This window comes from Rhinoderma darwinii, chromosome 10, assembly GCF_050947455.1.
Source record: "Rhinoderma darwinii isolate aRhiDar2 chromosome 10, aRhiDar2.hap1, whole genome shotgun sequence".
In the NCBI taxonomy this organism is placed as follows: domain Eukaryota; kingdom Metazoa; phylum Chordata; class Amphibia; order Anura; family Rhinodermatidae; genus Rhinoderma; species Rhinoderma darwinii.
The window spans coordinates 48,340,831-48,368,525 of record NC_134696.1 but is presented as its reverse complement, the minus strand read 5'-3'; the positions used below and the strand labels follow the sequence as shown (position 1 = coordinate 48,368,525).

The following is a 27,695-nucleotide window of genomic DNA, read 5'->3' as shown; positions in this document are numbered from 1 at the left end:
GTGTCAACCTCCTCTACTCTCCCTTTTTCCTCCTCTCTGCTTTTTCCGTTGTAAATCCTAGCGGCACGCCCAGTCCGTGGCGCATCTTAACAAGCCACGTGTTAAGGTTAATCGGGTGGTTTCTGGGTTTGTGGTTAGGAATGGGGGTATTTTTGTCTGTCACTATGACTTCGGAGACTGCCAGGGGAATTTTTGGTTGGGTAATGGCGTCCACCTTAACGCAGTCGGCATCAACCTTTGGGCCCTTCGGATCCAGGAGGGAATAGAACGAGCTTTACTGATGTGTGGGAGGCTCTCATACTTGAAGGTTTTCTGAGTATATTCGTGTGGTGGATTGGGGGTCCTTGGAGTTGGTGGTAACTTGTGTGGGTATGGACCCTCCCGAATTAGATAATTAATCAGTGGTCTGGCTCAATTTGGGCTCCTGCTGGGTGGTGCCCCAGGGAGTGGTTGCACTTATGGACAGCCATCTGCAGTTTATGACAGCCGGGTGTAAAACGTTATTTAGATGGAAATATTTTGGCACAAGATTTTTGAGGCTCCAAGGACTCCCCTTTCCTCTTTATTTCTTCTACACCGTGTTCCAAATTATTATGCACATTGGATTTAAGTGTCATAAACATTTAATTATTAGTTTTTCAATTAAACTCATGGATGGTATTGTGTCTTAGGGCTCTTTGGATCATTGTAATCAATCTCAGACACCTGTGATAATTAGTTTTCCAGGTGTTCCCAATCAAAGGAAAACGACTTAAGAAGGACGTTTCACATTATTAAGCAGGCCACAGGTTTCAAGCAATATGGGAAAGAAAAAGGATCTCTTTGCTGCCGAAAAGCGTGAAATAGTGCAATACCTTAGTCAAGGTATGAAAACATTGGATATTTCAAGAAAATTTAAGCATGATCATCGTACTGTGAAAAGATTTGTGGCTGATTCAGAGCACGGACGGGTTCGTTCAGATAAAGGCATAATGAGGAAGGTTTCTGCCAGACAAATGAATAGGATTAGGAGAGCAGCTGCTAAAAAGCCATTGCAAAGCAGCAAACAGGTATTTGAAGCTGCTGGTGCCTCTGGAGTCCCGCGAACCTCAAGGTGTAGGATGCTCCAGAGGTTTGCAAGTGTGCATAAAGCTATTATTCGGCCACCCCTAAACAATGCTCACAAGCAAAAACGGTTGCAGTGGGCTCAGAAATACATGAAGACTAATTTTCAAACCGTGTTGTTTACTGATGAGTGCCGTGCAACCCTGGATGGTCCAGATGGATGGAGTGGTGGATGGTTGGTGAATGGCCACCATGTCCCAACAAGGCTGTAACGTCAGCAAGGAGGTGGCGGAGTAATGTTTTGGGCTGGAATCATGCGGAGAGAGATGGTAGGCGCCTTTAGGGTCCCTGACGGTGTGAAAATGACCTGTGCAAAGTACGTAGAGTTTATGACTGACCACTTTCTTCCGTGGTACAAAAAGAAGAACCGTGCCTTCCGTAGCAAAATTATCTTCATGCATGACAATGCACCATCTCATGCTGCAAAGAGTACCTCTGTGTCATTGGCTGATATGGGCATAAAAGGAGAGAAACTCATGGTGTGGCCCCCATGTTCCCCTGACCTCAACCCTATTGAGAACCTTTGGAGCAACCTCAAGCAAAATATCTATGAGGGTGGGAGGCAGTTCACATCAAAACAGAAGCTCTGGGAGGCTATTCTGACATCCTGCAAAGATATTCAAGCAGAAACTGTCCAAATACTCACAAATTCAATGGATGCCAGAATTGTGAAGGTGATATCAAAGAAGGGGTCCTATGTTAACATGTAACTTGGCCTGCTAAGTTTTTTTTTATTGAAAGAGCTTTAGAGTTCTGTAAATATGTCCTCCTGATGCTGCAAATTCAACAAATTACCATGTTAGTTCTCTTTACAACCTTTAAAATGTTTTGATCTCTGTTGTGCATAATAATTTGAAACAGTGCATTTTTAGTTTTTTACTTCTAAAAAAAAATCTGTTATCATTAGGAGATTTGTTCAATAAAATTTGCATTATACTCCAACGGTTGATGGCTTGAAGATTATACTGACTGTCATTTGCATCGACTATTTAGGAAAATCAGCGAAAAATAACATTTGCATAATAATTTGGAACGCAGTGTATGTAAATTGTTTATTGTTATTTATGTTTGTTAATAAAATGGCTGCTGTGGCCAAAATGTATCCAAATGTGTCTGTGTGTTTTTAATGGGCTGGGTAAATTAAGAGATCTGGCCATTTTAGGGGGGTGAGAAGGGAGGTCATAATTTTCCCTACACTGAACGAACTCCACAATCCCAGGGTTGTGAATCAGAGCGACAATGAGAGTTTTGGCTGTTTCCGCAAGAAGAAAAGGGCGGATTCTGGAGATGTTTTTGAGGTGAAGTGACAGGAGCATGCAAGTGATTGAATGTGCGAAGTAAAGGAAAGGGTCAAAAATTACCCCAAGACAGCGGGCGTGCTGCCTAGGAGTTATTGTAGTGTCACACACTGAGATGGAGACATCAGGCTTAGGTAGGTTAGTAGATGGTGGGAACACAAGGAGCTCAGTTTTAGAAAGATAAATTTTCAGATAGAGAGAGGACATGATGTTAGAGACAGCAGATATACAATCACTGGTGTTTTTTTATTAGAGCAGGGGTGATGTCATGGGAAGAGGCATATAATTGAGTGTCATCAGCGTAGAGAATTGTACTGGAAGCCAAATCGGATGATGGTTTTTCCAATAGGGGCTGTGTAGAGATAGACAACCGTCAGACCTTTCTGTCAGGGGAACCCATGAACAGAAACCATAGCTTTCCATTTTCATTACCATTGATATCAATGGTAAAGCTTCCGTTACAAATGGTTTCCGTTTGTCTCAGTTCCGTAAGGTTTCATTGTTTTTTTTGCGGAAACAATAGTGCAGTTGACTTTCTATTAAGGCCATATTCAGCCTTTATAGAAAGATTTACTGTTGTTCATGCTTCTTACCCTCCGCTTACATTGCTCCACTTTTTACATTCAGACACATATAATTCTTTGCCATTGGGTAATTTCATATTAAGATTCAGATTGGGGCTACGTACATACTATGACAAAACATTTTAAGAGCTTGTATTTATTTTAATACCCTTTACTACTTAGAAATCATTTGTAACACTATCAAGTAGTTAAAGCACCAGAACACACAAAGCAAAATTGCTGATCTTCTTGTCTTGTGTACTGTTGTTTCTATCTATTGATAAATAGTGCTTTCTAGTGGTTCTGGTGGGTATTGCACTTATAAGATACACAAGCATTTAGTCACCACTTTTCTTTCCAGCAGGTAAATAGAAAAGAACTGTATGGAAAAATGTGCACTATACTGAAGTAGAGTTGTATAAACGTTTTACATCTAGTACACAATTGTTTCCACTTTGAGAAAGAATAATAAAATATGTAAATAATTATATTATAAACTGGAGATATAAATATAAAAGATATGTAGGACAATTTATAGGAAACTACATGTTCTAGTCACTATAAAAAAAGATTTGCCTGGCTAAAACATATGAACACAGTTATCTGGGATCCAAACATACCTAATTTACAATAACAAAAGATTGAGGAACAATAGAAGACTTACACTTGAGACCCAAGAACAATGGGAGATACAAACAAGAACACAAAAAAACATTTATACGCCAGGATCCAAGAACAACAAAACACTTACATTTGGGATCCAAACACAAGAAAACACATACCTGGGGGTCCAAAAACTATACAACACTACCGAAGAATCAAGAACAATAGAAAAACTTTTACAAGAGATCCAAAAACAACAGAACACTTACTTAGTTCCCTAGGTGAGCACCGCTTACTATGACAGATTGAGAGTCATTGGCTCCAGGGCCGGCATCAGCACCCGGCAAACTCGGGCAAGTGCCGGGGCCCACTCCACTTGGGGGGGCCCACTCGGCTGCCGGGTGCTGACTCTGCCGTCGTTAAGGCATCACTGTCCATCAGTGGCGGATTAAGTAGACCATGGGCCCTGGGCTGTTACCCAAACTCGGGCCCCCCTTCCTCACCGCCGCCCTGCCGTAACTATTTTTAACACTACCTTTTTGGGCAAGCATTAACAGTGTTACGATTTCCCTTGTCACAGGGCTGTGTCCCTACATACTGAGAGTATCACACTGTGCAGGGACAGAACCTCCTGACAAGGGGAATTGTCTATCAGTCCTGGACTGCAGAAAGACTTTTTGTGAAATACAAGGATTCCTATAATAAACATGTCAGGAGAGGTGACAGATTCTCTATAAATCTAGTGACTCACAGGTGACGACGTCTCAGATTCTAGTAGTTTTTTTTCTCTTTTCTTCTCCATCCAGTCCAGCGCTCATGACGATTTCTCCCGGCCATGACTCATTTCTGCAGAATTTGCCACTCAGACGTCTCCTCACTTTTCCAACATTTCCACACCTATAAACGAAAATAAAGTTATCATGGTGCCACATACTGTGCCCCTAAATATAATAGCACCAAACACTGCGTGCCTGAATATAATAATACCACACACTGTAAAACACCACATACACATAGCCCCCTGTACATAGTGCCACACACAGCCCCTGTAGATATTACACACCCCCATAGATATCGCCATACACAGCCCCCTCTATATATCACACCCCCCCCCCCGTAGAGAGCGTTACACACAGCCCAATATAGACAGTGCCATACAGCCCCCTGTAGAGAGCGCCACACAGCCCCCCCTCTTGTAAATAGCACCAAAAAGCCCCCCCCTATAAAGAGCGCCACACACATACCACTGTGGATAGCACTACACAGCCCCCACTTGTATATAGTGGCACACAGTGCTCCCCCTTGTATATAGTGGCACACAGCGCTCCCCCTTGTATATAGTGCCACACAGCGCTCCCCGTTGTATATAGTGCCACAAGGTTATGTACACATTTAAAAACTTTATATCATAATTTTATTTATATATATATATATATATATATATATATATATATATATATATATACATATATATATATATATATATATATTCATATATATATATATATATATATATATATATATATATATATATTAGTATGTGTGTGATTGATTGATTGATTTTATTGAAAAATATTTTCACTTTTTGAGATACAGCTGCTTTGTATCCTGTATCCGTCAGGTCAGCAGGACTGACAGGATCAGTGACACGCAGGATCCACCTCAAATCTATCACATCTAAGATTATAATTTAGCGCAGGGCCCGTTTCACTGATCCCGTCAGTCCTGCTGACCTGACGGATACAGGATACAAAGCAGCTGTATCTCAAAAAGTGAAAATATTTTTTAATAAAACGTAATTACAAAGTTGCACCAAACACACATTTTTATAAAAAATAAATAAAAACGACGTGATTTTTGCGACGTTTTTTCCGTGGACAATGAAGGTTTCGTTTTTTATCGTTTTTATGCACACCTTTTTTGCTATTTTAGAATTTTTATTCATAAAGTTTGAAAATAATAGTAAAAAAATAAGCTTTTTTACGTTTCAGCTATTTTTTTGGGTAATAACATAGTTTTACCCTAAAATAGACCTTTTATTTGTAATCGTCATTGTTTACCGTAAATGTTAATATATTACATGTATATATTAGGGTAATTGGGTCAGCGTTACAACAATGATTGGCGGGGGGAACGTTTTTTATTGGGGTGGGTATTTTATGTGTATTTATTATTTAATTTTTTTTGCACTTTACTTTATTCTTTTTTTATTACTATGATCTGTTCCTCAAAGGTCAAAAAAGACCTTTGGGGAACTTTATATATATTCTTTCTTTCTTTTACACCATGTTTTTCCACTGTAACTGGAGCTGCACAGCAGCCCCAGTTACAGGGGAAATCAGCCCTCTCATAGTGACGATTGTCACTAATAGGGCTCTGCTGGGTCTAGTTAGACCCAGCAACAGTCACTAACGGCACCCGGCGATCATGTGACCAGTCACATGATCACCGGGAGGAATAGAGACAGCGCCGCTGCTGCTGTCTCTATTCCTATACACAGCGTTCATTGAACGCTGTGTAAGAAGACATCGGAGAAGACAGAAGCAGCGAAAGCTGCTTCTGTCTTCTCCTCAGGGTACCCGGTAGTCACTGACAGCCGGAGACCCGACATTCAGCTGCCCGATTGCGCGGGCAGCAAGTTAAAACCCGAGCCGTAGAAAGTCTATGGCTCGGGTTTTAAGGACCCGTCCTTGACCGCTGGCCGTAAAAATACAGCCAGCGGTCGGGAACCAGTTGGGCAGGAGGATAAGCCAACTAACCTCAGCTCCGGTGACCGCCCGCCCGGGTCTTCTCTTGCAGCTTTGGAGCAACAGAACAGCCATCCGTCGCTGTTCTGTTACTCATGGCGGCGCCCGCACTTGTCAGGGAGGCGTGTCCTACCCCTTTCCCGGCCAATTCCCTGCTCCTCCCCTCCTCATCTTCGGCAGTTAGCAGCGCTAGCGCGCTGAATAGGTTTGTAAGATATGTGCGGTTCGGGCTGCCATGGGCCCCCTGGGAGCCTCGGGCCCCGTGCGGCCGCCCGAATCGCCCATATGATAATCCGCCACTGCTGCCCATATATGGACAGTGATGTAAGAAGGAGAGGAGTCCCAGGCAGAGTGCTAGCATATGGACAGTGATGCCAGGACCAGAGCAGTGTCCCAGTATGACTGCGCTGGTCCAGCCACCAACTGAGCCTGCGTCCGCAGGACGCAGATCCAGTTGGGTTGATTGCTGGAGCCTCGCTCCAGCATTCACTGTGCCGTGAGCAGCTCGGCCCAGGCAGGCGCGATGTAGTGATGTCATCGCGTCTGTCTGTGACGAGTCACTCACAGGGCAGTGCAGAGGAGGAAAAGGATCCAAACTCGTGGGGACGGGGGTAGGTAAGTAATTATGTTATTATTTTTATTTTAGGTACATATGGGGGCAATATACTAGGTATGGAGGAGGGTCCTATTGTAGCTGCTGAGGGGGCATTATACTGTATGGGAGGCATTATACTGTATGGGGGCATTATACTGTATGGGGCATTATATTGTATGGGACAGCTATGGGTGGCATTATACTGTATGGTGCAGCTATGGGGGCATTATATGGTATGGGGGCATTATACTGTATGGGGCAGCTATGGGGGCATTATACTGTGTGGGGCATTATACTGTATGGGGCAGCTATGGGGACATTATACTGCATGGAGCATTATACTGTATGTGGCAGCAATGGGGGCATTATACTGTATGGGGCAGCTATGGGGGCATTATACTGCATGGGGCATTATACTGTATGTGGCAGCTATGGGGGCATTATACTATGTGGGGCATTATACTGTATGGGGCAGCTATGGGGCATTATACTGTATGGGGCAGCTATGAGGGGAATTATACTGTGTGGGGCAGCTATAGGGGACATTATACTGTAGGGAAGCTATGGAGGGCATTATACTGTGTGTGACAGCTATAGGGGCATTATACTGTGTGGGGGCAGCTAGGGGGCATTATACTGTATGGGGCAGCTATAAGGGCATTATACTGCATGGGGCATTATACTGTATGTGGCAGCTATGGGGGCATTATACTGTATGGGGCAGCTATGAGGGCATTATACTGCATGGGGCATTATACTGTATGTGGCAGCTATGGGGGGCATTATATTATGTGGGGCATTATACTGTATGGGGAAGCTATGTGGGCATTATACTATATGGGGCAGCTATGAGGGGAATTATACTGTGTGGGGCAGCTATAGGGTACATTATACTGTGGGGCAGCTATGGATGGCATTATACTGTGTGTGGCAGCTATAGGGGCATTATAATATGGGGGCATTATACTGTGTGGGGGCAGCTATGGGGGCATTATATTATATGGGGGCATTATACTGTATGGGCAGCTATGGGGGCATTATACTGTATGGGACAGCTATGGGGGCATTATACTGTATCGGCAGCTATGGGGGCATTATACTATGTGGGGCATTATACTGTATGGGGCAGCTATGGGGGCATTATACTCTATGGGGCAGCTATGGGGGGAATTATACTGTGTGGGGCAGCTATAGGGGACATTATACTGTGGGGGCAGCTATGGAGGGCATTATACTGTGTGACAGCTATAGGGGCATTATACTGTGTGGGGGCAGCTATGGGGCATTATACTGTATGGGGCAGCTATGGGGCATTATACTGTATGGGGCAGCTATGGGGAGCATTATACTATATGGGGCATTATACTTTATTTGGCAGCTATTGGGGCATTATACTGTATGGGGCAGCTATGGGGGCATTATACTGCATGGGGCATTTTACTGTATGTGGCAGCTATGGGGGGCATTATATTATGTGGGGCATTATTCTGTATGGGGCAGCTATGTGGGCATTATACTGTATGGGGCAGCTATGAGGGGAATTATACTGTGTGGGGCAGCTATAGGGGACATTATACTGTGGGGACAGCTATGGATGGCATTATACTGTGTGTGGCAGCTATAGGGGCATTATACTGTGGGGGCATTCATGGGGTCTATCGAGCAAGGCAGCTGGGCATAGGCATGGGGTCTGTTGGTGTTGGGGAGGGGTAGGGGGCCTACGCTGAATTCTTGAACCAGGGCCCATGAGCTTTTAGCTACGCCACTCCCAGGCAGAGTGCTAGTAGTGCTCTGCCCGGGACTATGGCTCTAGGGTTGCCACTGACAACACTGTCCATATATAGACAGTGACGTCAGAGGCTGTGTGGCACTACCTGGGAGGGGGGCTGTGTGGCACTATCTACAGAGGGCACTACATTTATTGGGGTACAAACTGGGGACCTAACTTCTATATTGGGGCACAAAGTGACGATTTCTGGCATTTTACTGTCTCTGTGAGTTCCCCCACAAAAAGGCCCACTAAGTCTGTGTCGCCCAAGGGCCCACATAAATCTGGAGCCAGCCCTGATTGTCTCCATGTTCTGCCTCTTACTCTTGTAACCGCAGACTGTTTTAGGCCTGTTGCCTACTAGAGATGGAGAGGATGCTAAAGAGGTCAGAATCTTCGACAAGGTGGCGCAAACACATCACTGCATTGTGCCCCTGCGCCGGACTGCAGAGAGAGGTCTCAGCTGCTCATCATGGCAATGGGGTTAGGAGAGTTGCAGTATCTTTTATTTTTATTGGCGCAAAGAGGGCACTATTAATGGGGGCAAAAACTAACTGCTGTAAGGAGGCACGACCTAACTATTATTTGGGAGAACCTGTTGTAGTCTATCTACTATATCGGGGGCACCTAATAGGACAACTACTGTGCAGGGGCACAGAAGAAAACTACTACTGTGTGGGACACAAAGGAGGACATTACTACTGTATGGGGGCACAAATGTAGCATTACTACTGTGTGGTGGCACATAGGGAGACATTACTTTGTAGGGAACACAAAGGGAGACATACTACTGTGTGTGGGCACTTTAACTATGTGAGGCACTAAGAAGAGGACTATTACTGTGCGGGCCTAAAGGGGCACAATTACTCTTTGGAGGGCATTAATACTGGGCGGAGCACCAAAGGGGCATTATTACTATCTTTGGCAATACGAATTGCAGGTTTATCTAGAGGGTGGGGGAAAGGTAGGGAGGGAGGGTGCTAAAACTGCAAGGAGCCAAATATGTCTGTGCTGTAATTTCTGCAGAGACGAGTCATAGCTGGAAGACGTCGCCATGGCAGTCTTCCCTGGATGAAGAAGAAATGGGAAAGTGAAGTAATTCAATCTGAGAAGACGTCACCTGTGAGTCACTGGATTTAACTGTACTGTATTCACTTGTATGGTCTACAAAGCACCTCTGTAGAATCTCCCACTCTATGCTGATAATATTGGTTGTTGATAGTGGTTTTAAATCAGTAACAGTATGGTGGTATTGTTCAGTAACAGTATGGAGGTAATACTCAATTTCAGTATGGGGCTAATATTCAGCAACTGTGTGGCGATAATTAATAGTATAGTAATATTTGACTTGAGGCCCACATGACTCTAGTTACGCCCCACGCTTAGACCTAAGATTCATGAACAACTTAAGACTTAGGGTTATTTCACACTGAATTTGTTGGCACTGATATTAATGCGGAAATGGCCCCCATTGATTTCTATAGGAGGTAGAGGTGTTTTTTCTTCCTGGGCTTTCGGGCATTCGCTGAAAAAAAAAGCGCCATATTCTTTCTTCGAACGATTTCCACCTCTGACTTCCCATTGAAATATATGGAAAGCAGAAAAAACCTGTGGCGCGTGTTTTTAAGCTTTTTTTTGCCCGCAGTTTTTGCATTAGATACGAATACCGCGAGCACGAATCACTGCTAAAAAAAACTAAAATTCCTCAAGGAATTTTTGAGGCATATTTTTTCTGCCTGCAAAAAAACTCTGTGTGAACTAGGCTTATACCTGAGATCTAAGAGCAACAAAACATACTGACATACAAAAACAGTAGCTTGCTTATACCCAAATCCAAGAACTGTAGAACACTAATGCCTGATACCCAAGAACAATATATTGCTTCCATAAGAAATTTGAATACAATAGATCAAAAAGTTCCTGGAAAAAGTTTGCCCTGATATGATCGATTTTTGTTAATTACCGGCATGCTTGTTTTTAAATGCCATACGTTGCAAGACATCTACAAATCTCTGAATAGTTTTCCTTGCAAAAAATTGCATCCACTCTTGCAAACATTTTTCATGTGTATTGCTGTATGATATTTAATTAAACTGACTAAAATCTAAGAAATAGGTGTAACAACTTGCAGGTGTGTGGACCCACTGGACCACCCCACCATAACGGAGCAGCTGCTGATCAACAGAGTCTGTGAGAGTCAATAAAGATAAAGTACATGGAAGGTCAGAAGTGGGTATATGACAGAAAGTCAGGGGAAAGCAGGCCTGTGCAGGATGATGAAGTTCAGCTAGGGCACTGGATTGGAGTAGTGCAGTCATCTCGAATACTGGACTTGGCTAGGACACCGGACTGGAGTAGTGGAGTTGTCCCGGACACTGGACCTGGCTAGGACTCCGGACAAATGGTGTAGTTGTCTCAAACACTCGACTTGGTACGGGCACTGGACACAGATGGTGAAGTAGTCTCGGACATTCGGTTTGGCACGGGCACTGGACACAGATGGTGAAGTAGTCTCGGACACTCGGTTTGGCATGGGCACCGGACACAGATGGTGAAGTAGTCTCGGGCACTCAGTTTGTCACGGGCATCGGGCACAGATGGTGAAGTTGTTTTGGACACTCGACTTAGGCAGTATAAATAGGCACAGATACTGGATACGGGAAACAAGATTCAGAATACGGGATACAGCATACAGCGAAAGAACCATTTGCAAGACAAACGTAGGAAAGACACAACATTGCTCAGGCAAGGAATGAGTGTGCAGAGTTCCTATAAAGTACTGGAAGTCCTGGGATAGGCTAAGTAAGGTTTTCCTAGCGCGCTGGCCCTTTAAGAGCGGCGGTGCGCACGCATCTTATGGGCATCAGCTGAAGAGGAATGCAATGTGTGCCGGCGCCTAGGAGGGAGGAAACGCGAGCAAATCTTCATAAGGTCTGTGGCTGTGTCTGTGGAAGATGCGGGCGGTCAGCGACCACGGCCATAACAATATGATTTACACAACAATAACAAGTAGCGCCTATATCTATCTATCCAGCATCTATCTATCTATCTATCTGTCTATCTATCTATTGTGAGAGTAATACATATAAAATGAATATTTACTAAGAAAACAGCTGCATTTAACCATTTAAGAGATATTTAAATGTTTTAAATGGTAAGAATAACACCCTCCATCACATAGAGACAGGATATAGATAACATCATGAGATATTCCAGATGTATTTGTAGCTAAGAAGGAAAGTATTACCATATGCAGATAACATCATGAGATATTCCAGATGTATTTGTAGCTAAGAGGGAAAGCGTTACCATATCTAGAAGTGACGTATGTATTCTACAGTTGTCATGATCTGATTCGTTGATGTGTATTAATTGAAAGTGTAAAGTTATAATTAAAGGCTCAGTTTGCAGCCTCGCAGACTTCTTTTACAGCAATTTGTGTGGCGTGCAGTTTTCTCCTGGCTGGTGGCAAATTTGATGGTCCTGGACAACTTCTGTTATTTTAAAAGAACTCAGAGTGGTCAATTATGATTATGCTAACAATTTGGAGGCCCCAGCGAGATTCCCCCATCACCCCTGCCTTAACCGAAACAATTATGGAAGCACCTTCTAGAGGATGGGAGAGACACAAAAACCGCAGTGAGTAAGCCATTGTCTTACTATTTTTAACTCTCTCCCTCCCTCTGTGGGGTAAGTCCCTTTCGGGTCTGATGGGCAGCAGGGAATCTCAGTGAATTTGTCTAGGATCTTGTCTTTGTTGTATGTGCTTTATGGAGAATAAGCGTGTGATTGAATGTGTGATTGAACCATGAGGGGACTACACGTGTCGAACTTTGGGAAGTGGTGAAAGGTATCCACTCCTGTCCATCATTTCTGGACAGCTCTTCTGCGGTTCCGATCTGTGACCCATATGAAGCTCAGATGGCCAGAAGTGAGAATATTAAATTAACTGCTTGTGCTTTATGTGGGCTAAATGTGTGATTGAACCATGAGGGGGACTACACTTGTAGAACTTTGTGAGAAGTGACAGGTATCCACCCCTGCTCATTGGTTCTGGACAGCTCTTCTGCAGTTCCAATATGTGGCCCATATGAGGCTCAGATGGCCAGGAGTGAGAATAGGAAAATCCATGAGGCATAGGTGCATGATTCTGTGAATACATGATATGAGCCAATCAGTGGAATAGTCCTCTTCATTATGGTGTAAAAGACTAACCGAAGGACTGCAGCTGGCTTGTCAGGCCAGGATATTGGGTGCCCCAGACACTGAAACTGAAGAATTGACTGACTATCTACTCAGGCTGCTAGAAGTGGCATTGTATAAAGCCTGCAGCACGAATGATTAAGTAATCTCTGAGGTTCTATGAAGCACCCATATGAGGGGCTTGCAGCCAGTGATCAAAATTTGTCTTGTCCTGTATGTGTATGTTCTGTAACATTATTAGAAAGTAGTGTTTTTTTAAGTGGGTTTTGGCATTTGTAGACTTAAATATTTTGGTAAACCGAGGACAAGGTCCTACTACATTTGGGCAAGTGTATATAACATTTAATTGTCAAGTGTTTGTTAGGTAAAAGTTGGTCACATATAGAGATTAAGAGGATACAGGTGTAGCCGAGTTTGTGCTGATTAATTGCTGCAGCATTATATCACACAAAAAAGGTAATTGAAAGAGTCGGAATAAGGATGGCTACATCAGTATATAGCCATTACTGGTACTCAGTCCTGTTGATATAGCCATAGTAGCTGCAGTGTTGTACTTACTTGTCGTGTTATTCTATCTGTGTTTTAAATATTGATCCCAGAAAGTCAGAAACCCATCCTAAAAGTAAAAAAGTTCCAGGAAAAAGGCCAGGATAAGGGGAACTTAGATAACGTAAATTTAGGTTAAATTTCCAGGATTAGACCTCAAGAATCAGGGCTCGCTACCCTAGAGTTGGAGGTCTGGAAAATGGGCTCACTAAATAGCAAATTAGGTTCTGAGGGCCAGGCGAGGAGAACCGGGGCTATGGATCTAGTGAGACCACAGAAAGGGAGGATGGGCAGTAGAAGGAATAAGGGAAGGTTTTGAGGAAGGGAAAGATGTGGAATTTGCTGTAAGTGAGAGTGATTGGCTCTATAAAAAGGGATATGAAGAAGTGTCAGAGAAAGTGATGAAGCGTAAAGGGAAAATTTCGTAGCAGAACCAGATATAAACACACAAGGTCAGAAATAATAATAAGAACACTGCAGCTAGAGACATATCTGTCACTGTGACAGTCAGCACGGTGGCTCAGTGGTTAGCACTATTGCCTTGCAGCACTGGGGTCCTGGGTTCAAATCCAACCAAGGACAACATCTGCATGGAGTTTGTATGTTCTCCCCATGTTTGCATGGGTTTCCTCCGGGTACTCCGGTTTCCTCCCACACCCCAAAAACATACCCATAGGGAATTTAGATTGTGAGCCCCAATGGGGACAGTAAAAAAGTGGACCTCTGTACAGCGCTGCGTAATATGTTGGCGCTATATAAGTAACTGAAATAAATAAATAATAAAACTCTGCCCAAATGATACCTCATACAGTGAAGGAAATAAGTATTTGATCCCTTGCTGATTTTGTAAGTTTGCCCACTGTAAAAGACATGAACAGTCTAGAATTTTTAGGCTAGGTTAATTTTACCAGTGAGAGATAGATTATATTAAAAAAAATAAAAATCACATAGTCAAAATTATATATATTTATTTGCATTGAGAAATAAGTATTTGATCCCTTTGGCAAACAAGACTTAAAACTTGGTGGCAAAACCCTTGTTGGCAAGCACAGCAGTCAGACAGTTTTTGTAGTTGAAGATGAGGTTTGCACACATGTTAGATGGAATTTTGGCCCACTCCTCTTTGCAGATCTTCTGTAAATCATTAAAATTTCGAGGCTGTCGCTTGGCAACTCGGACCTTCAGCTTCCTCCATAAGTTTTAGATGGGATTAAGGTCTAGAGACTGGCTAGGCCACTCCATGACCTTAATGTGCTTCTTTTTGAGCCACTCCTTTGTTGCCTTGGCTGTATTTTTCGGGTCATTGTCGTGCTGGAAGACCCAGCCACGAGCCATTTTTAATGTCCTGGTGGAGGGAAGGAGGTTGTCACTCAGGATTTGACGGTACATGGCTCCATCCATTCTCCCATTGATGCGGTGAAGTAGTCCTGTGCCCTTAGCAGAGAAACACCCCCAAAACATAATGTTTCCACCTCCATGCTTGACAGTGGGGACGGTGTTCTTTGGGTCATAGGCAGCATTTCTCTTCCTCCAAACACGGCGAGTTGAGTTAATGCCAAAGAGCTCAATTTTAGTCTCATCTGACCACAGCACCTTCTCCCAATCACTCTCAGAATCATCCAGATGTTCATTTGCAAACTTCAGATGGGCCTGTACATGTGCCTTCTTGAGCAGGGGGACCTTGCGGGCACTGCAGGATTGTAATCCATTACAGTGTAATGTGTTACCAATGGCTTTCTTGGTGACTGTGGTCCCAGCTGCCTTGAGATCATTAACAAGTTCCCCCGTGTAGTTTTCGGCTGAGCTCTCACCTTCCTCAGGATCAAGGATACCCCACGAAGTGAGATTTTGCATGGAGCCCCAGATCAATGTCGATTGACAGTCATTTTGTATGTCTTCCATTTTCTTACTATTGCACCAGCAGTTGTCTCCTTCTCACCCAGCGTCTTACTTATGGTTTTGTAGCCCATTGCAGCCTTGTGCAGGTCTATGATCTTGTCCCTGACATCCTTAGAAAGCTCTTTGGTCTTGCCCATGTTGTAGAGGTTAGAGTCAGACTGATTAATTGAGTCTGTGGACAGGAGTCTTTTATACAGGTGACCATTTAAGACAGCTGTCTTTAATGCAGGCACCAAGTTGATTTGGAGCGTGTAACTGGTCTGGAGGAGGCTGAACTCTTAATGGTTGGTAGGGGATCAAATACTTATTTCTCTGTGCACAATGCAAATAAAATTATATAATTTTGACTAAGTCATTTTCTGTTGTTTTTTTTAATATAATCTATCTCTCACTGGTAAAATTAACCTAGCCTAAAAATTCTAGACTGTTCATATCTTTGACAGTGGCCAAACTTACAAAATCAGCAAGGGATCAAATACTTATTTCCTTCACTGTATACCTGAACCTCCACCTCCCACAGGACAGGTGCAGGTTATATCCCCACCTACCCCCATTTCAGGTATCAATATGGAAAAGACTATAAGGGAAGGATCTCGGTTGTATCCAGATCTTTAAAAGTGTTACCTACAGTGGGCGGGAGTGCACCATCGATAGTCAATGCAATCCTATAAATGCCCCCTTTTGTTCTAAATGTAGAAATGACAAACCACTAGGTTAATTAGTGTTGGGGTGCTTGCTCTCATTCACCGACAGCTGCCATTCAGTGCCCTGCAGTTCCGCATACTCCCTACACTCTTTCACTGAGAAAAACAAGACAAAATACCTGGGTATGTTCTTGCAATGTTTCACACCCACATGTGAATGAAATTTGTGAGAAATGTGGTGACAGTAAATTTGGAAAGGCCCACCACTCCCTGAGGGCTTATTCAGACGAACATTAAAACAACGGCAGTCACACTGACGCAGGTATTTCAATGGACCGTGAAGGGTCCGTTGAAAAATAGAACATTACCTAATTTCTTCAGTTTTCTTCATTTTTCACGGATCTCTCCATGGACTCAAGTCTATTGGGAGGCGTGAAAATGGGACCAATTAGATAATACTGAAAATTCAACAATCACCACTAAAACCCTGGAAAATATTGCATGGGTAGGGGAGAGAGGGAGAGAAAGGAAAAGAAAAAAATAACTCATTACTGAATCAACTACTACAAGAATGTTTGATCTCGCGAGAGAGATCACACAGCACAAGCCGCTCTGATACCGTCCATAGCTGATTGGACAGAGTCAGACAGTAGCGGATTAAGTAGACCATAGGCCCTGGGCTGTTACCCAAACGTGGGTCCCCCTTCTACACGACCGCTCTGCCGCGCCGTAACTATTGTTAACACTACCTTTTTGTGCAAGCATTAACAAATGGGTGTTACGATTCCCCTTGTCACAGGGCTGTGTCCCTACATACTGACAGTCTTCAACCATCGCTGACAGTATCACACTGTGTAGGGACACATCCTCCTGACAAGGGGAATGGTAACACTCATTTGTCTATCAGTCCTAGACTGATAATAAACATTTCAGGAGAGGTGACAGATTCTCTATAAATTTAGAGAATCACAGGTGACAACTTCTCAGAGTCTAGTAGTTTTTTTCCTCTTTTCTTCTCCATCTGGTCCAGGCTTCATGACGACTTCTCCCAGCCATGACCCATTTCTGCAGAATTTGGCACTCAGATGTCTTTGGCTCTTCCCTTTCCAACATTTCCACACCTATAAAATTATATTCACTGAGAAAATAGCTGCATTTAACCATTTAAGAGATATGTAAATGTTTTAAATGGTAAAAATAACATCCCCCATCACCTAGAGACAGGATGTAGATGACATCATGATATTCCAGATGTATTTGTAGCTAAGAAGGAAAGCGTTACCATATGCTACAGTTGTCATTATTTGTTTTGTTGATCTATATTAATTGAAAATGTAAAGGTATAAATAAAGGCTCAGTTTGCATCCTCGCAGACTTCTTGTACACAAACTTGTGTGGCGTGCAGTTTTCTCCAGGCCGGTGGCAAGTTTGATGGTCCTGGACAACTTCTCTTATTTTAAAAGAACTTAGAGTGATCAATTATGATTATTCTAACACTTACTATCTATCTATCTATCTATCTATCTATCTATCTATCTATCTATCTATCTATCTATCTATCTATCTATCTATCTATCTATCTATCTATCTATCTATCTATCTATCTATCTATCTATCTATCTATGTCTGTCTATATATCCATGGGCGTAACTAGAATTCATAGGACCCATAGCGAAATGAAATGTGTCCCCACTACCTAGTGACAGGAAATTGAAACAGAAAGCATAAGTATCAATAATTAAATGTATGGATAATAGTGCCATACAGCAGAGAATCCCCATAATATTGCTATATAGCAGAAAGCATGTTATTCCCCACAAAAAGGATCAGTGTTTTTGCATCTGAGCACCAGAGTGGGCCCCCTTAAACCCTGGGTCCATAACAGCTGCTACGGCTACAGTTACGCCATTATATCTATCTATATATCTATCTAACTGTTGTCACGGCTGTAGATTATTTGGAGCCACTAGACTGCTCCGCCGTAGTGGAGAAGCAACTGGCCAAACAACAGTCAATAACAGTCTCTCGGATATGAGTACCTGGGTAGATGATCAGACAGATACTTAACGTAGCAGACATGTGGTGAAGTAGGCACAGATGATGCTTGGCGTAGCAGATGACCCTGGACGTAGCAGATGACACCAGATGTAGCAGACGACACCAGACGTGGCAGATGGCAACAGATGTGGCAGATGAAGCACACACGACTCCAACAATAGGCTTAGGCTCAGAAACAAACATAGCAAAAGGATACAGGATACGGGAAGAATGATGCGGGAATACTGGGAGCAGGATACAACTAAGGGACTATTTGCATAGATGAACACAGGAATACAAACATCGCTTAAGCAAGGAGAGGAAGGGCGGAGCCCTTTTTAAAGACCACGGTGTCACTGGGTTGATTGGGAAACTTTAGATCGATGCGCGCGCCGGCGCTTTAAGGCAGGGAGTGAGTGCGCGCGCCGGCGCTTTAAGGCAGGGAGTGAGTGCGCGCACCCTATGAGACACAGGAGAGCGCTGCAGCCATGTGTGTTGGCATCTTTGAGGAGGGAAACGCCGACATGAATATACAGTCCTGAAAACGCGGCTACCGGCAAGTAGGACGTGCCGATGGTCAGCAACCGCGGGCATAACAGCTGTCTAGCTATATATATATCTACATCTATCCTCAATATCTATCTTTCTTTCTATCTTTAACGCATTAGATACACAGTGGTAAGAGACTTTAACTTGACTTTTTTAGTGGCTTGATAAAATAAGTGAGAAGTTATCACGCTGTAGCAAGTTATCAGAGTCATGATTAGGATTGCTACATCTGTATCTATTTGTCACAATCTGTGGGTATGTGGACCCACTGGGCCGTACCGCCGAAGCGGAATAGCAGCTGGCCAACAGAATACCAAGTCAATATATAAATAGTCCAAGCAAAAGGGTATCTGTAGTGGTTCAGACAGTAGCAACGGCTAGGAACAGATGGGACCTTGACAGCAGACACCAGGCGTGGTGTAACACAGCAGGCAGAACCAGTGGCACAACACAACTCCAAAAGGTTTAAGGCACAGGAACAAATAGCACGGGATACAGGGTACAGGTAGCAGGGCACGGGAACGGGATAACACTAAGGGACCATTTGTAAGACTAACGTAGGAAAACACAACAACGCTCAGGAAATGAGCAAAGGGGCAGGGCCCTCCTGATAGTCCAGGGTGATCATGGGCTAATTAATGATTATTCCCATGTGCGCACGCTGGCCCTTTAAGGCTGGGCACGAGCGCACACCCTACGGGACACAGCGGACCAGACTGGAAGTGAGCGCCAGCATCTCCTGGGGAGGAGATGTGGGCCAGCGCTCATAGAAAAATGGCTGCTGCTGTCGGGGGGAGAGTAATCCCAATGGTCCACGGCCATGGACGCTACACTATCTATCTATCTATCTATCTATCTATCTATCTATCTATCTATCTATCTATCTATCTATCTATCTATCTATCATCTGTCCAGTTTGTATTGTTGCCTAGCAGGAGATACCTCCTTCACAAGTAGGGAACTCATTTTATAAACTGCAAACATAAAGACTCTACTATTATGAAAAAAAAAAAAAAAGCCATCTATCTGTCTGTTTTTAGGGCAAATGCAGAAGAATTTTTTTTAAAAGAGAGACAGAGCGAAAGGAGGAGTATTGTGCACATTTGGCAAGTACCAAGGACTCATTCTAATTTTTATTCACTGAATATAGAGGACACATAATACACAGCTCGCCAGTGACAACAGCTAAGTGGAATTGACAACTAGAAGTTTCTGCATGTATGAGTTTAGCCATTTCTGTCTTTCCATTGCAGTCAGCATTTTGCTCTTTTCACGGAAAGCAGCATCATCCGCCACCACTATGCTTCGTTTTTCCATCTCTTCATTAGTAGGCCACATCGACAGCCATCTTTGGTCTGTCATTCCTCTGTTAAGCCTGGCATCATCTGGTATAACCTTTTTCGGAACATCATTGGATCCAAACAGGAGTTGTCTAGTGATGGGCTGCATGAGCAACTTTCTGGCCCTCTCGTCTGGTGATTCATTCGGGAGCACATCTGATGACAGCATTTTAAGGCTCCAGTCATGAAATGTTATAGAGGGAACTTGTTGGTCCCAGGAGTCCGGTCTAGTCAGGAAGGGATTTAATTCTTTGTCACTAAGAGATTGGTCAGAGAGGTCTCTTTTCCAGAGTCTAGAATAAAAAGGAATTTATCAGTTGCTAATCAGATTAATAATATCACACAGCATGACGTTACAAGGAAATCATCATAATCCCTCTCATTAAAGGCTATGTAAACCTTTGAGTTCAATTTTTTTTTTAATTAAAAGATCAATCAGTGTGTTTTGTGCAACTTTATAATTCGTTTTTATTAAAAATTGTTTTTAGTTTTGAGATATAGCTGCTTTGTATGCTGTATACAGAACAGCTGTACCTTACGCTCAATTCCGTACCCGTCAGGTCCACGGTACTGACGGGTTCAGTGTTAGCGGGCCCTGCGTGTCTCTGACACACAGGATCGAGCTGATACCGATCACATCTAAGTTCATAACTTAAATGTGTTTGATTACAGGTGGATCCTGTGTGTCAGAGACACGCAGGTCCCGCTAAGGCACCATTCACATCGCGTTTGTGCTATCCGCCGGACGTATTTTTAAACACTAGTATTGAAACGTATAGCTTAGCGTATACATAGACTATAATGGGTCAAACGCTGACCAAAATAGCATCCGCTTGGTCTATGTTTGTCATGGTTTACGTTGGGCTACTGTTTTTTGAAAGTACTGAAAAGCGTAGTCTGCTACGCTATTCTGTACTTCAAAAAACGTATACGCGACGGAACATTTTTTTTTTGCATTGATCTCAATGTACGACGTATGCAAACAAAATGCTATACGTTTCTATCCGTTTACATACAGTAAATGTATCCGGTTTTTTGTTTTTTTGTTCTATCAGTGTTTACTTTACAAAAACGTATACTTTTTTTTAGGAAAAAACGGACAAAAACGTATACCGGCGCATGAGTATATGCTAAACGTGCATGCTATAAAAAACACAGACGTAAACAGAAAATAGTACACGTTTGTATGTGATTTCAATGGTTCATGTTTTTATTAAAAAAAACGTATATGCTCGGCAGATAGCACAAACACGATGTGAATGGGGCCTAATACTGAACCCATCAGTCCCGCAGACCTGACGGATTTAGGTCTTAGCACACGATACATACTGCATACAGGATATAAAGCAGCTGTATCTCAAAAATTTAAAATAATTTTTAATAAAAACGAATTCTAAAGTTGCACAAAACACACTGATTGACCTTTTTATAAATGGGATCATGCTTCCATAACAAATCTGATATAAATATTAGTTATAGCAGATTCACAGTCAAACAATAGATAAACGTAGTAATATTGGAGCACACTCCAAACGGTGCACCATTTTCTCCTCAGTGCAGTGTGCGCTCTTTTGAGGAACATGGCTCAAGCTTCAAATAATGGACTGAAGTTTCCACCACTTCTCTATTAGAAGTGTTGAAATCTTCTGCTGGTATGCTGGGTTCAAATCTGACCAAGCAAAACATCTGCGGGGAATTTGTATGTTCTCCCTGTATTCGCATGGGTTTCCTCCCAAACTAAAAAACATACTGATAGGTAAATTACCCTAACACTGATTGACCAATGTAAAAAATGACAATCTCTGTACAACGCTGTGGAGTAAGTTGGCTCTACATAAGCAACAGGAAATAAAAATAAATAATCAGAAAAGTGTCCGAAAAATTTGATAAATGAGTTTGTTGCGTAGGAAAAAGTGATTTAGGGGCTTCATCAAATAATGTGTTCAGCCTGAAAATTGACATAAATAAATCTTAATAAATCCTAATAAATTGATAATATTGCCCTATTAAACTTCTGTTTCTTACATCTATGCCTTTCATAAATCATAACCACTAATCAGGAACTTCATAGAAGTAATGAAACCCATAGCAACAATTTAAATATGGCTGCCTTCCTGGAGTATGTTCACACCATCACAGTTCTACATCCAGAGACAGTGCTTATTTTGAGAATCCCTACCCTTTCCATGTATAAAAGAAGAGCAGTCTGACCACGGGATCTCTCCTCCCCTCCCTGTTTTGTTAACACAGTATACATTTATGACCCACCCCCATTTCACTGGGCCCCATAAACGATGCCCTGGCTATCAATATGTATATGCTCTTGCCACGAATAACTATTCCAGTTTCTATAAGTGTTGTCACCTAACTCTATTATACTCCTGAATAGCTCATGTGCTAAGTTATGTAGAGGAGATTTTTTTAGTGCATAACAAAGCATATTGCTGTCAATGTTCTCCTTAATCCCTTCCATCCGCAGCCAATTTTCAGATTTTCATTGTCGTTTTTTCCTCCCAACCTTCCAAATGCAATAACTTTTTATTTTTCCATTGATAAACCGTGATTTTTGCGGGACGGGTTGTAGTTTTTCATGGCACTATTTATTGTACCATATAATGTTTTGTGTTGCCATATTCTGAGAGCCACAACTTTTTTTATTTTTCTGTAGATTGAGTAATACCATTTTGGGGTACATGAGCGTTTTTGATCACTTTTTATTCCATTTTTTGTGGGATGTGAGATGGGCTGTCAGAGGCCACCCCCCTTTCTAATGGCTTAGATGCAGCTATTGACCGCGGCATCTAAGGGGTTAAACAAATGGGATCCCGAGTGTTGTAACGAAGTGTTGGCTTTTCATACAGCTGACACTCACTTAGTATGGAGTGGGCTCAGCCAGTGAGCCCGCTCCATCTTTCCCCTTGCCGTCTATGACGTAAGTATACGTCAAATTTTGGAAAGGGCTTAAAGGAGTTGTTCAGTTTAGAAAACCCTGTTTCATATACCCTATTAGGGAATTCTAAGTTAAAAAGATTGGGGTCTTCTTTTCAGGAGCCTAATTTCTTGGCCAGAGTGGAAAGCAGTTACAAAGAGTGCATCTCGTTCTTGAGGACCTGTCCTGCATTACACATACAACCCATTTATATGAATAGGCACTGTGTAATGCTTGGTTTCTCCTATGGTTCTGCTGCAGGAAATACAAACACTTCCAAGTTTCCGCTTAGCGGGTCATAGCAGGGGGACACTGTGCGATCAACTTATTGTCAAGGGATTTTAACATTTAAATATAGACTAGAAAAAGTAACCGGTGCTGCCCGGGTATAACGTGTTGGTCTGTCTGTTTGTGTGTTCATTGGATTTGTTCCAGTTGTACCCAGGAGGCCAATCCATGCCCTCGTTATTTTTTTTAAGGGTAAATCGCTAGTAGCCCTATATACCCTTGTAGTTACACACTGTTAATTTCATTTTCAATTTACTAAATACCTAACAGCTAAACTGGTAGGAGATGGAGTCATAAGACACTATGACAGAGCCTATTAATAAACGACATTGGCAGTTTTATTGCCAGGTGCAGAGACATAAATATTTTTACCTGATCCAACTCTGAAGCAGTCAACATACAATTGTCCATGCAAGAAACATGCTGAACAACATGCTGTGCTCTTTTAGCTTGCTTTCTGGCCTGGATTTGGGCAGGAGTCTCTGCACTTCTGAAAGTCACTTGTTTAATTTGTTGCTGAGAAAGCCAGACCCTGATTTGCTGAGGAGTTTCAGCAGCTCGAGCAGCAGTATGACACATTTGATCAGCTTGCAGTCAGGCAAGAGTTTGCTGAGGAGTCTTTGCAGCTCGTGATGCAGCTTTCCTACTGGCCACTTCAAACTTCCTGCCAATTGAGGGAGTTCTCTTTGGCAGCATTTTGCAAATTGAAGTTAACGGTTAGTTGAGTTCAAATTTACTAAGTTTGGATCCTGAATGTGTAGTAGATGGCTTAGAAGCCAAGTGCAATACACTTTAGAAATGTGAAATCAAAATCTCACGGCCTGAGTGGCTTTAAGCCTCCACTGGACTTGGTTTTATTTATCAAGGCTTCTTAGTGTGTCCAAAGGATCCCACCGAAGTCAGGAAGATCAACTGGCAGTTGCTGCCCCTTCAAGATTCAACTTTAAAATGTGCCCAAAAAGCATAAGATGCAAAGGGGAATGATTTATATAAACTGGTGTAAAAGAAAAATTAGACAGTTGCCCATAGCAACCAACCAGCTCTCAACTTTCCAAGGTCTCTGAAAATTAAAGCAGTAATCTGATTGGTTGCTATGGTTAACCGCTCCTCTGTACCTTCCCATCTAGGATTAGTAAAGTGCACTACCTGCTACTGTCAGACAAAAACATCTACTACCACTCTAAAATTGTAATTACATTATATTGCCAATTATTGATGTGATAAACAAGCACGGCCTGTGACGATCCCTGCTTGATGATTACAAGAGGTTAAAGTTTCTACTGTAGGATAATGTGTGGTTTCATGAATGCCTTATTAGAATTAAACATGGTCAAACAGGTTAAGTAATAAATAAAAATCGAATCATATGTTTTTTAAAAAAAATTGTTTATTCTTGATTTTCCTTATAACCCCTTCCCGATATGTATATATACAGCGGAGGCCGGGAGGTAAAGTATGGAGCGGACTCAATGCCACCACCATTGGATGCTTTTCTTGTGATGACGCAATCACGCTGCCTGCGTTGTTCTTCTGAAGCAGGAATGGTCACAAAAGAGTAGGCCTGCATCGCTGGAGGATGGCGTGGGAACGGTTAACAGATATGTGGTTATTGAAGCGGGGGACATTGTGGCACTGTCTATGTGGACACTGTGGCACTGTCTAGATGGACACTGTGGCACAATCTACAGGGGACAATGTGGCACTATCTACAAGGACAGTGTGTGGCCATATCTACATGGGGAACTGTGGCATTATCTTCAGGGGGCATTATCTACAGTGGGCATTGAGTGTGGAACTATCTACGCTAGTTTTTACACTATGTCAGCACATGTCCACTAGCCTAGATATTTATATTAGAGCGTGTAATATAAAGGGCTAGTATAGTGGATACGTGCAGACCAATACTCGTAGCGTAGAAACCAGAGGGCAGCGGGAGCATTGTGAAAATAACTTGTTTTAAAAAGTATACATTTGGAAACCTCCCTTTAAAAAAAAACTGCTTTTGACCCTGACATACCCAGCCACCTACTCTGCAGGGAACTACAACACAGCCCCATTCACTTGCAAAACGGGTGGCTGGGAGAACCATTGTGTAGGGAATAAGTCTAGTCTAGATGTCAGAATCTCACCGGTCATAATGTGATGACATATCCTAGTAATATACCATAACATAATCAAATAAAAATCATACTTTCCAACTTTACAGTATAATGTCCCATTACAGTATATTGCCCCTTAGCTGCCCAATACAGCTTAATGCCCCCACAGCTGCCCCCATAGAGCATAATGCCCCATAGCTGCCCCATACAGTATAATGCCCCCCTAGCTGTCCTTATACAGTATAATGCCCCCTTAGCTGCCCCTAGTGCAAGTGCCCTTGTAGATAGTGACACAGTGCCCATGTAGATAGCCCCAGTGTCCCCTGTAGATAGTGCCCCTATATGCACGCCTCTAATCCCACCCAATCCGCACCCATATACACCTGGTTTAGACCACATAGTATCATGCTCCCATAGTTCCTCCACACAGTATAATGCCAAATAGCTGCCCCCACACAGTATAATGCCCCCCATAGCTTCCATCATACAGTATAATGCCCCCATAGCTGCCACCATACAGTATACTGCCCCATAGATGCACCCATACAGTAGTAAAAAAACAACACACATGCACCCATAGAGTATATGCCCATACAGATGCCCCCATACAGTATAATGCCCACACAGATTCTCCCATGCAGTATATCGCCCATAGAGATGCCCCCATGCAGTTTATTGGTCAAACAACTTCCCCACACAGCATAATGCCTCATAGCTGCCCCCATGCAGCATAGTGCCCCAATACAGTATAATGCCCACACAGATACCCCCATACAGTATATTGCCCCATAGCTGCCCCATCCAGCTTAATGCACCCAAAGCTGCCCCTAGTGTCAGTGCCCTTGTAGATAGTGACAATGACCTCAGGAGTTTCCTCATGAGCAGAATGCCCGGACAGATCATCGGCAATGGCAATGATGATTCCCTGCTTCAGAATTGGGTTCAACTGTATTTGCATCCTGAGGACGCAGATACAGTTTACAGAGGGACAAACCGCCAGCCGCCCGGAACAGCGGGACACTGCGCTGAATCCTGGACGTTTGGGAGGTTTGGAAAATACCCCTTTAACTTGGGAGCTAGTTAACATGTATGTATGGTGACAAATGGGGTTGCTCATACTTAACAGAACCTCTTCTGCTGATGGAACATGCTACTATACTTCTAATTTCTTTCAGTCTATGTTCTCAAGGCTACATTATTAAAACCTTATATGTAGTCCTATACCTACAAGCATAATCAACATAGTGGGAAGATCAATAACTACTAAAAGATCAACACTGCTGTGAGCATTCAGATGATCAGACTAGATAATGAACAGGCAACTGACACTGTAGTGTGTAGACTGTATTGAACTATAAATATCTCAAATGATAGCTTATGTAAAAAAGAACTAGTGCCTGGATATTCATGGTGTTTAGACTAAAATTTGCCACAACATATGCAATTAAGGTTTGTAACCTTTAAGCTGCGACTTGCATCCAATCCCTTTAAAGACCTTGTGAAATAATACAGTATAAAGAAGTTCTGCAGAAACATCTGATAAACACATATGCAGTCTCATGATCCATTGCAATCGTTTTCCAGTTCTATAGATTGATAGTCGAATGTTTAAGAGCTTATTATAGAGGAGGACAATAGTACATGCCTGCTAGGGTTCCAGGTGGGAATTATGGCTGGAGAAGACAACACAATGCAGTATCCCAGAAGGACCGTGATCAGAAGAGAGCCTCGTCCAACAGCAATTCTTTCCATGCCCTGTTTAAATATATAAAAATACATGTTTTGATATTACTACCATAATTTTTACATCCATACTATATTTTACATACCTGCATGATTTAAAGGAGTTGTCGCATGAAGACAGTCCCTGTCCATATGACCTTTTAGAGATCCCCCTATAAGTCAGATCAGAGAGCCGCTCTGTAAGAGCAGCTCCAAATTCTGTCAGTCTCGGGGAACAACCATTCATCTGAATGGCCGCCATGTAATACTAGCTGGCTGCGGCTTCCCCCAACAAAATAAGCTTATTACCGAGTTTGCTCCATTGCAAAAGTGGATGTTTCTGATAAGACAACCTCTTAAAGATGTTCCCCAATTGTGTTGTGTTCTAACCAGTCACTTAAACACTTTAGAAAATAATATCAGTTGGGGGTCTAAATAATGGAACCCCAAAAGCCATCCTCAACACAGGAGTACTTTTTGCACAACCAGATCCTTTTGGCTTCAAGAGGCAAATTAGAGACAAAAGGGTTTAGCTACTTATGACTTTGCTTAGGGTAACAATATTTTGTAAGTGACGTGTAAGAAAATAAAAACTTGAGAACTCATATATGTGTGTTTTATTTTACCAGGGTCTGTGTATAGTGAAATGCAGCAGTGCTTAGTTCTATATAGAGTTAAGGTCCCGGGCCGTGTAAATGAGCGCCGATCAATGAGACAGCTCGTTGATCGGTGCTCGTTTGCTCTTTTCACAAGGAGCTAGT

The 27,695-nt window shown here is 42.7% G+C and overlaps 1 protein-coding gene across 1 annotated transcript in view; it reads right to left on the bottom strand.

Moving 5' to 3' along the window:
• Window positions 1-19,682: 19,682 nt before the first annotated feature.
• The window catches only part of PTH2 (parathyroid hormone 2), a 34,875-nt gene continuing 26,862 nt past the window's right edge, over window positions 19,683-27,695 (bottom strand). Inside the window, exons 3-4 of the mRNA XM_075838834.1 lie at window positions 26,858-26,967; window positions 19,683-20,189 (exon numbers count right to left, since the gene is read on the bottom strand). Coding sequence (XP_075694949.1) covers window positions 19,742-20,189; window positions 26,858-26,964 — 555 coding nt within the window. The 5' untranslated portion in view covers window positions 26,965-26,967 and the 3' untranslated portion in view covers window positions 19,683-19,741. The remainder of the gene's footprint in view (window positions 20,190-26,857; window positions 26,968-27,695) is intronic.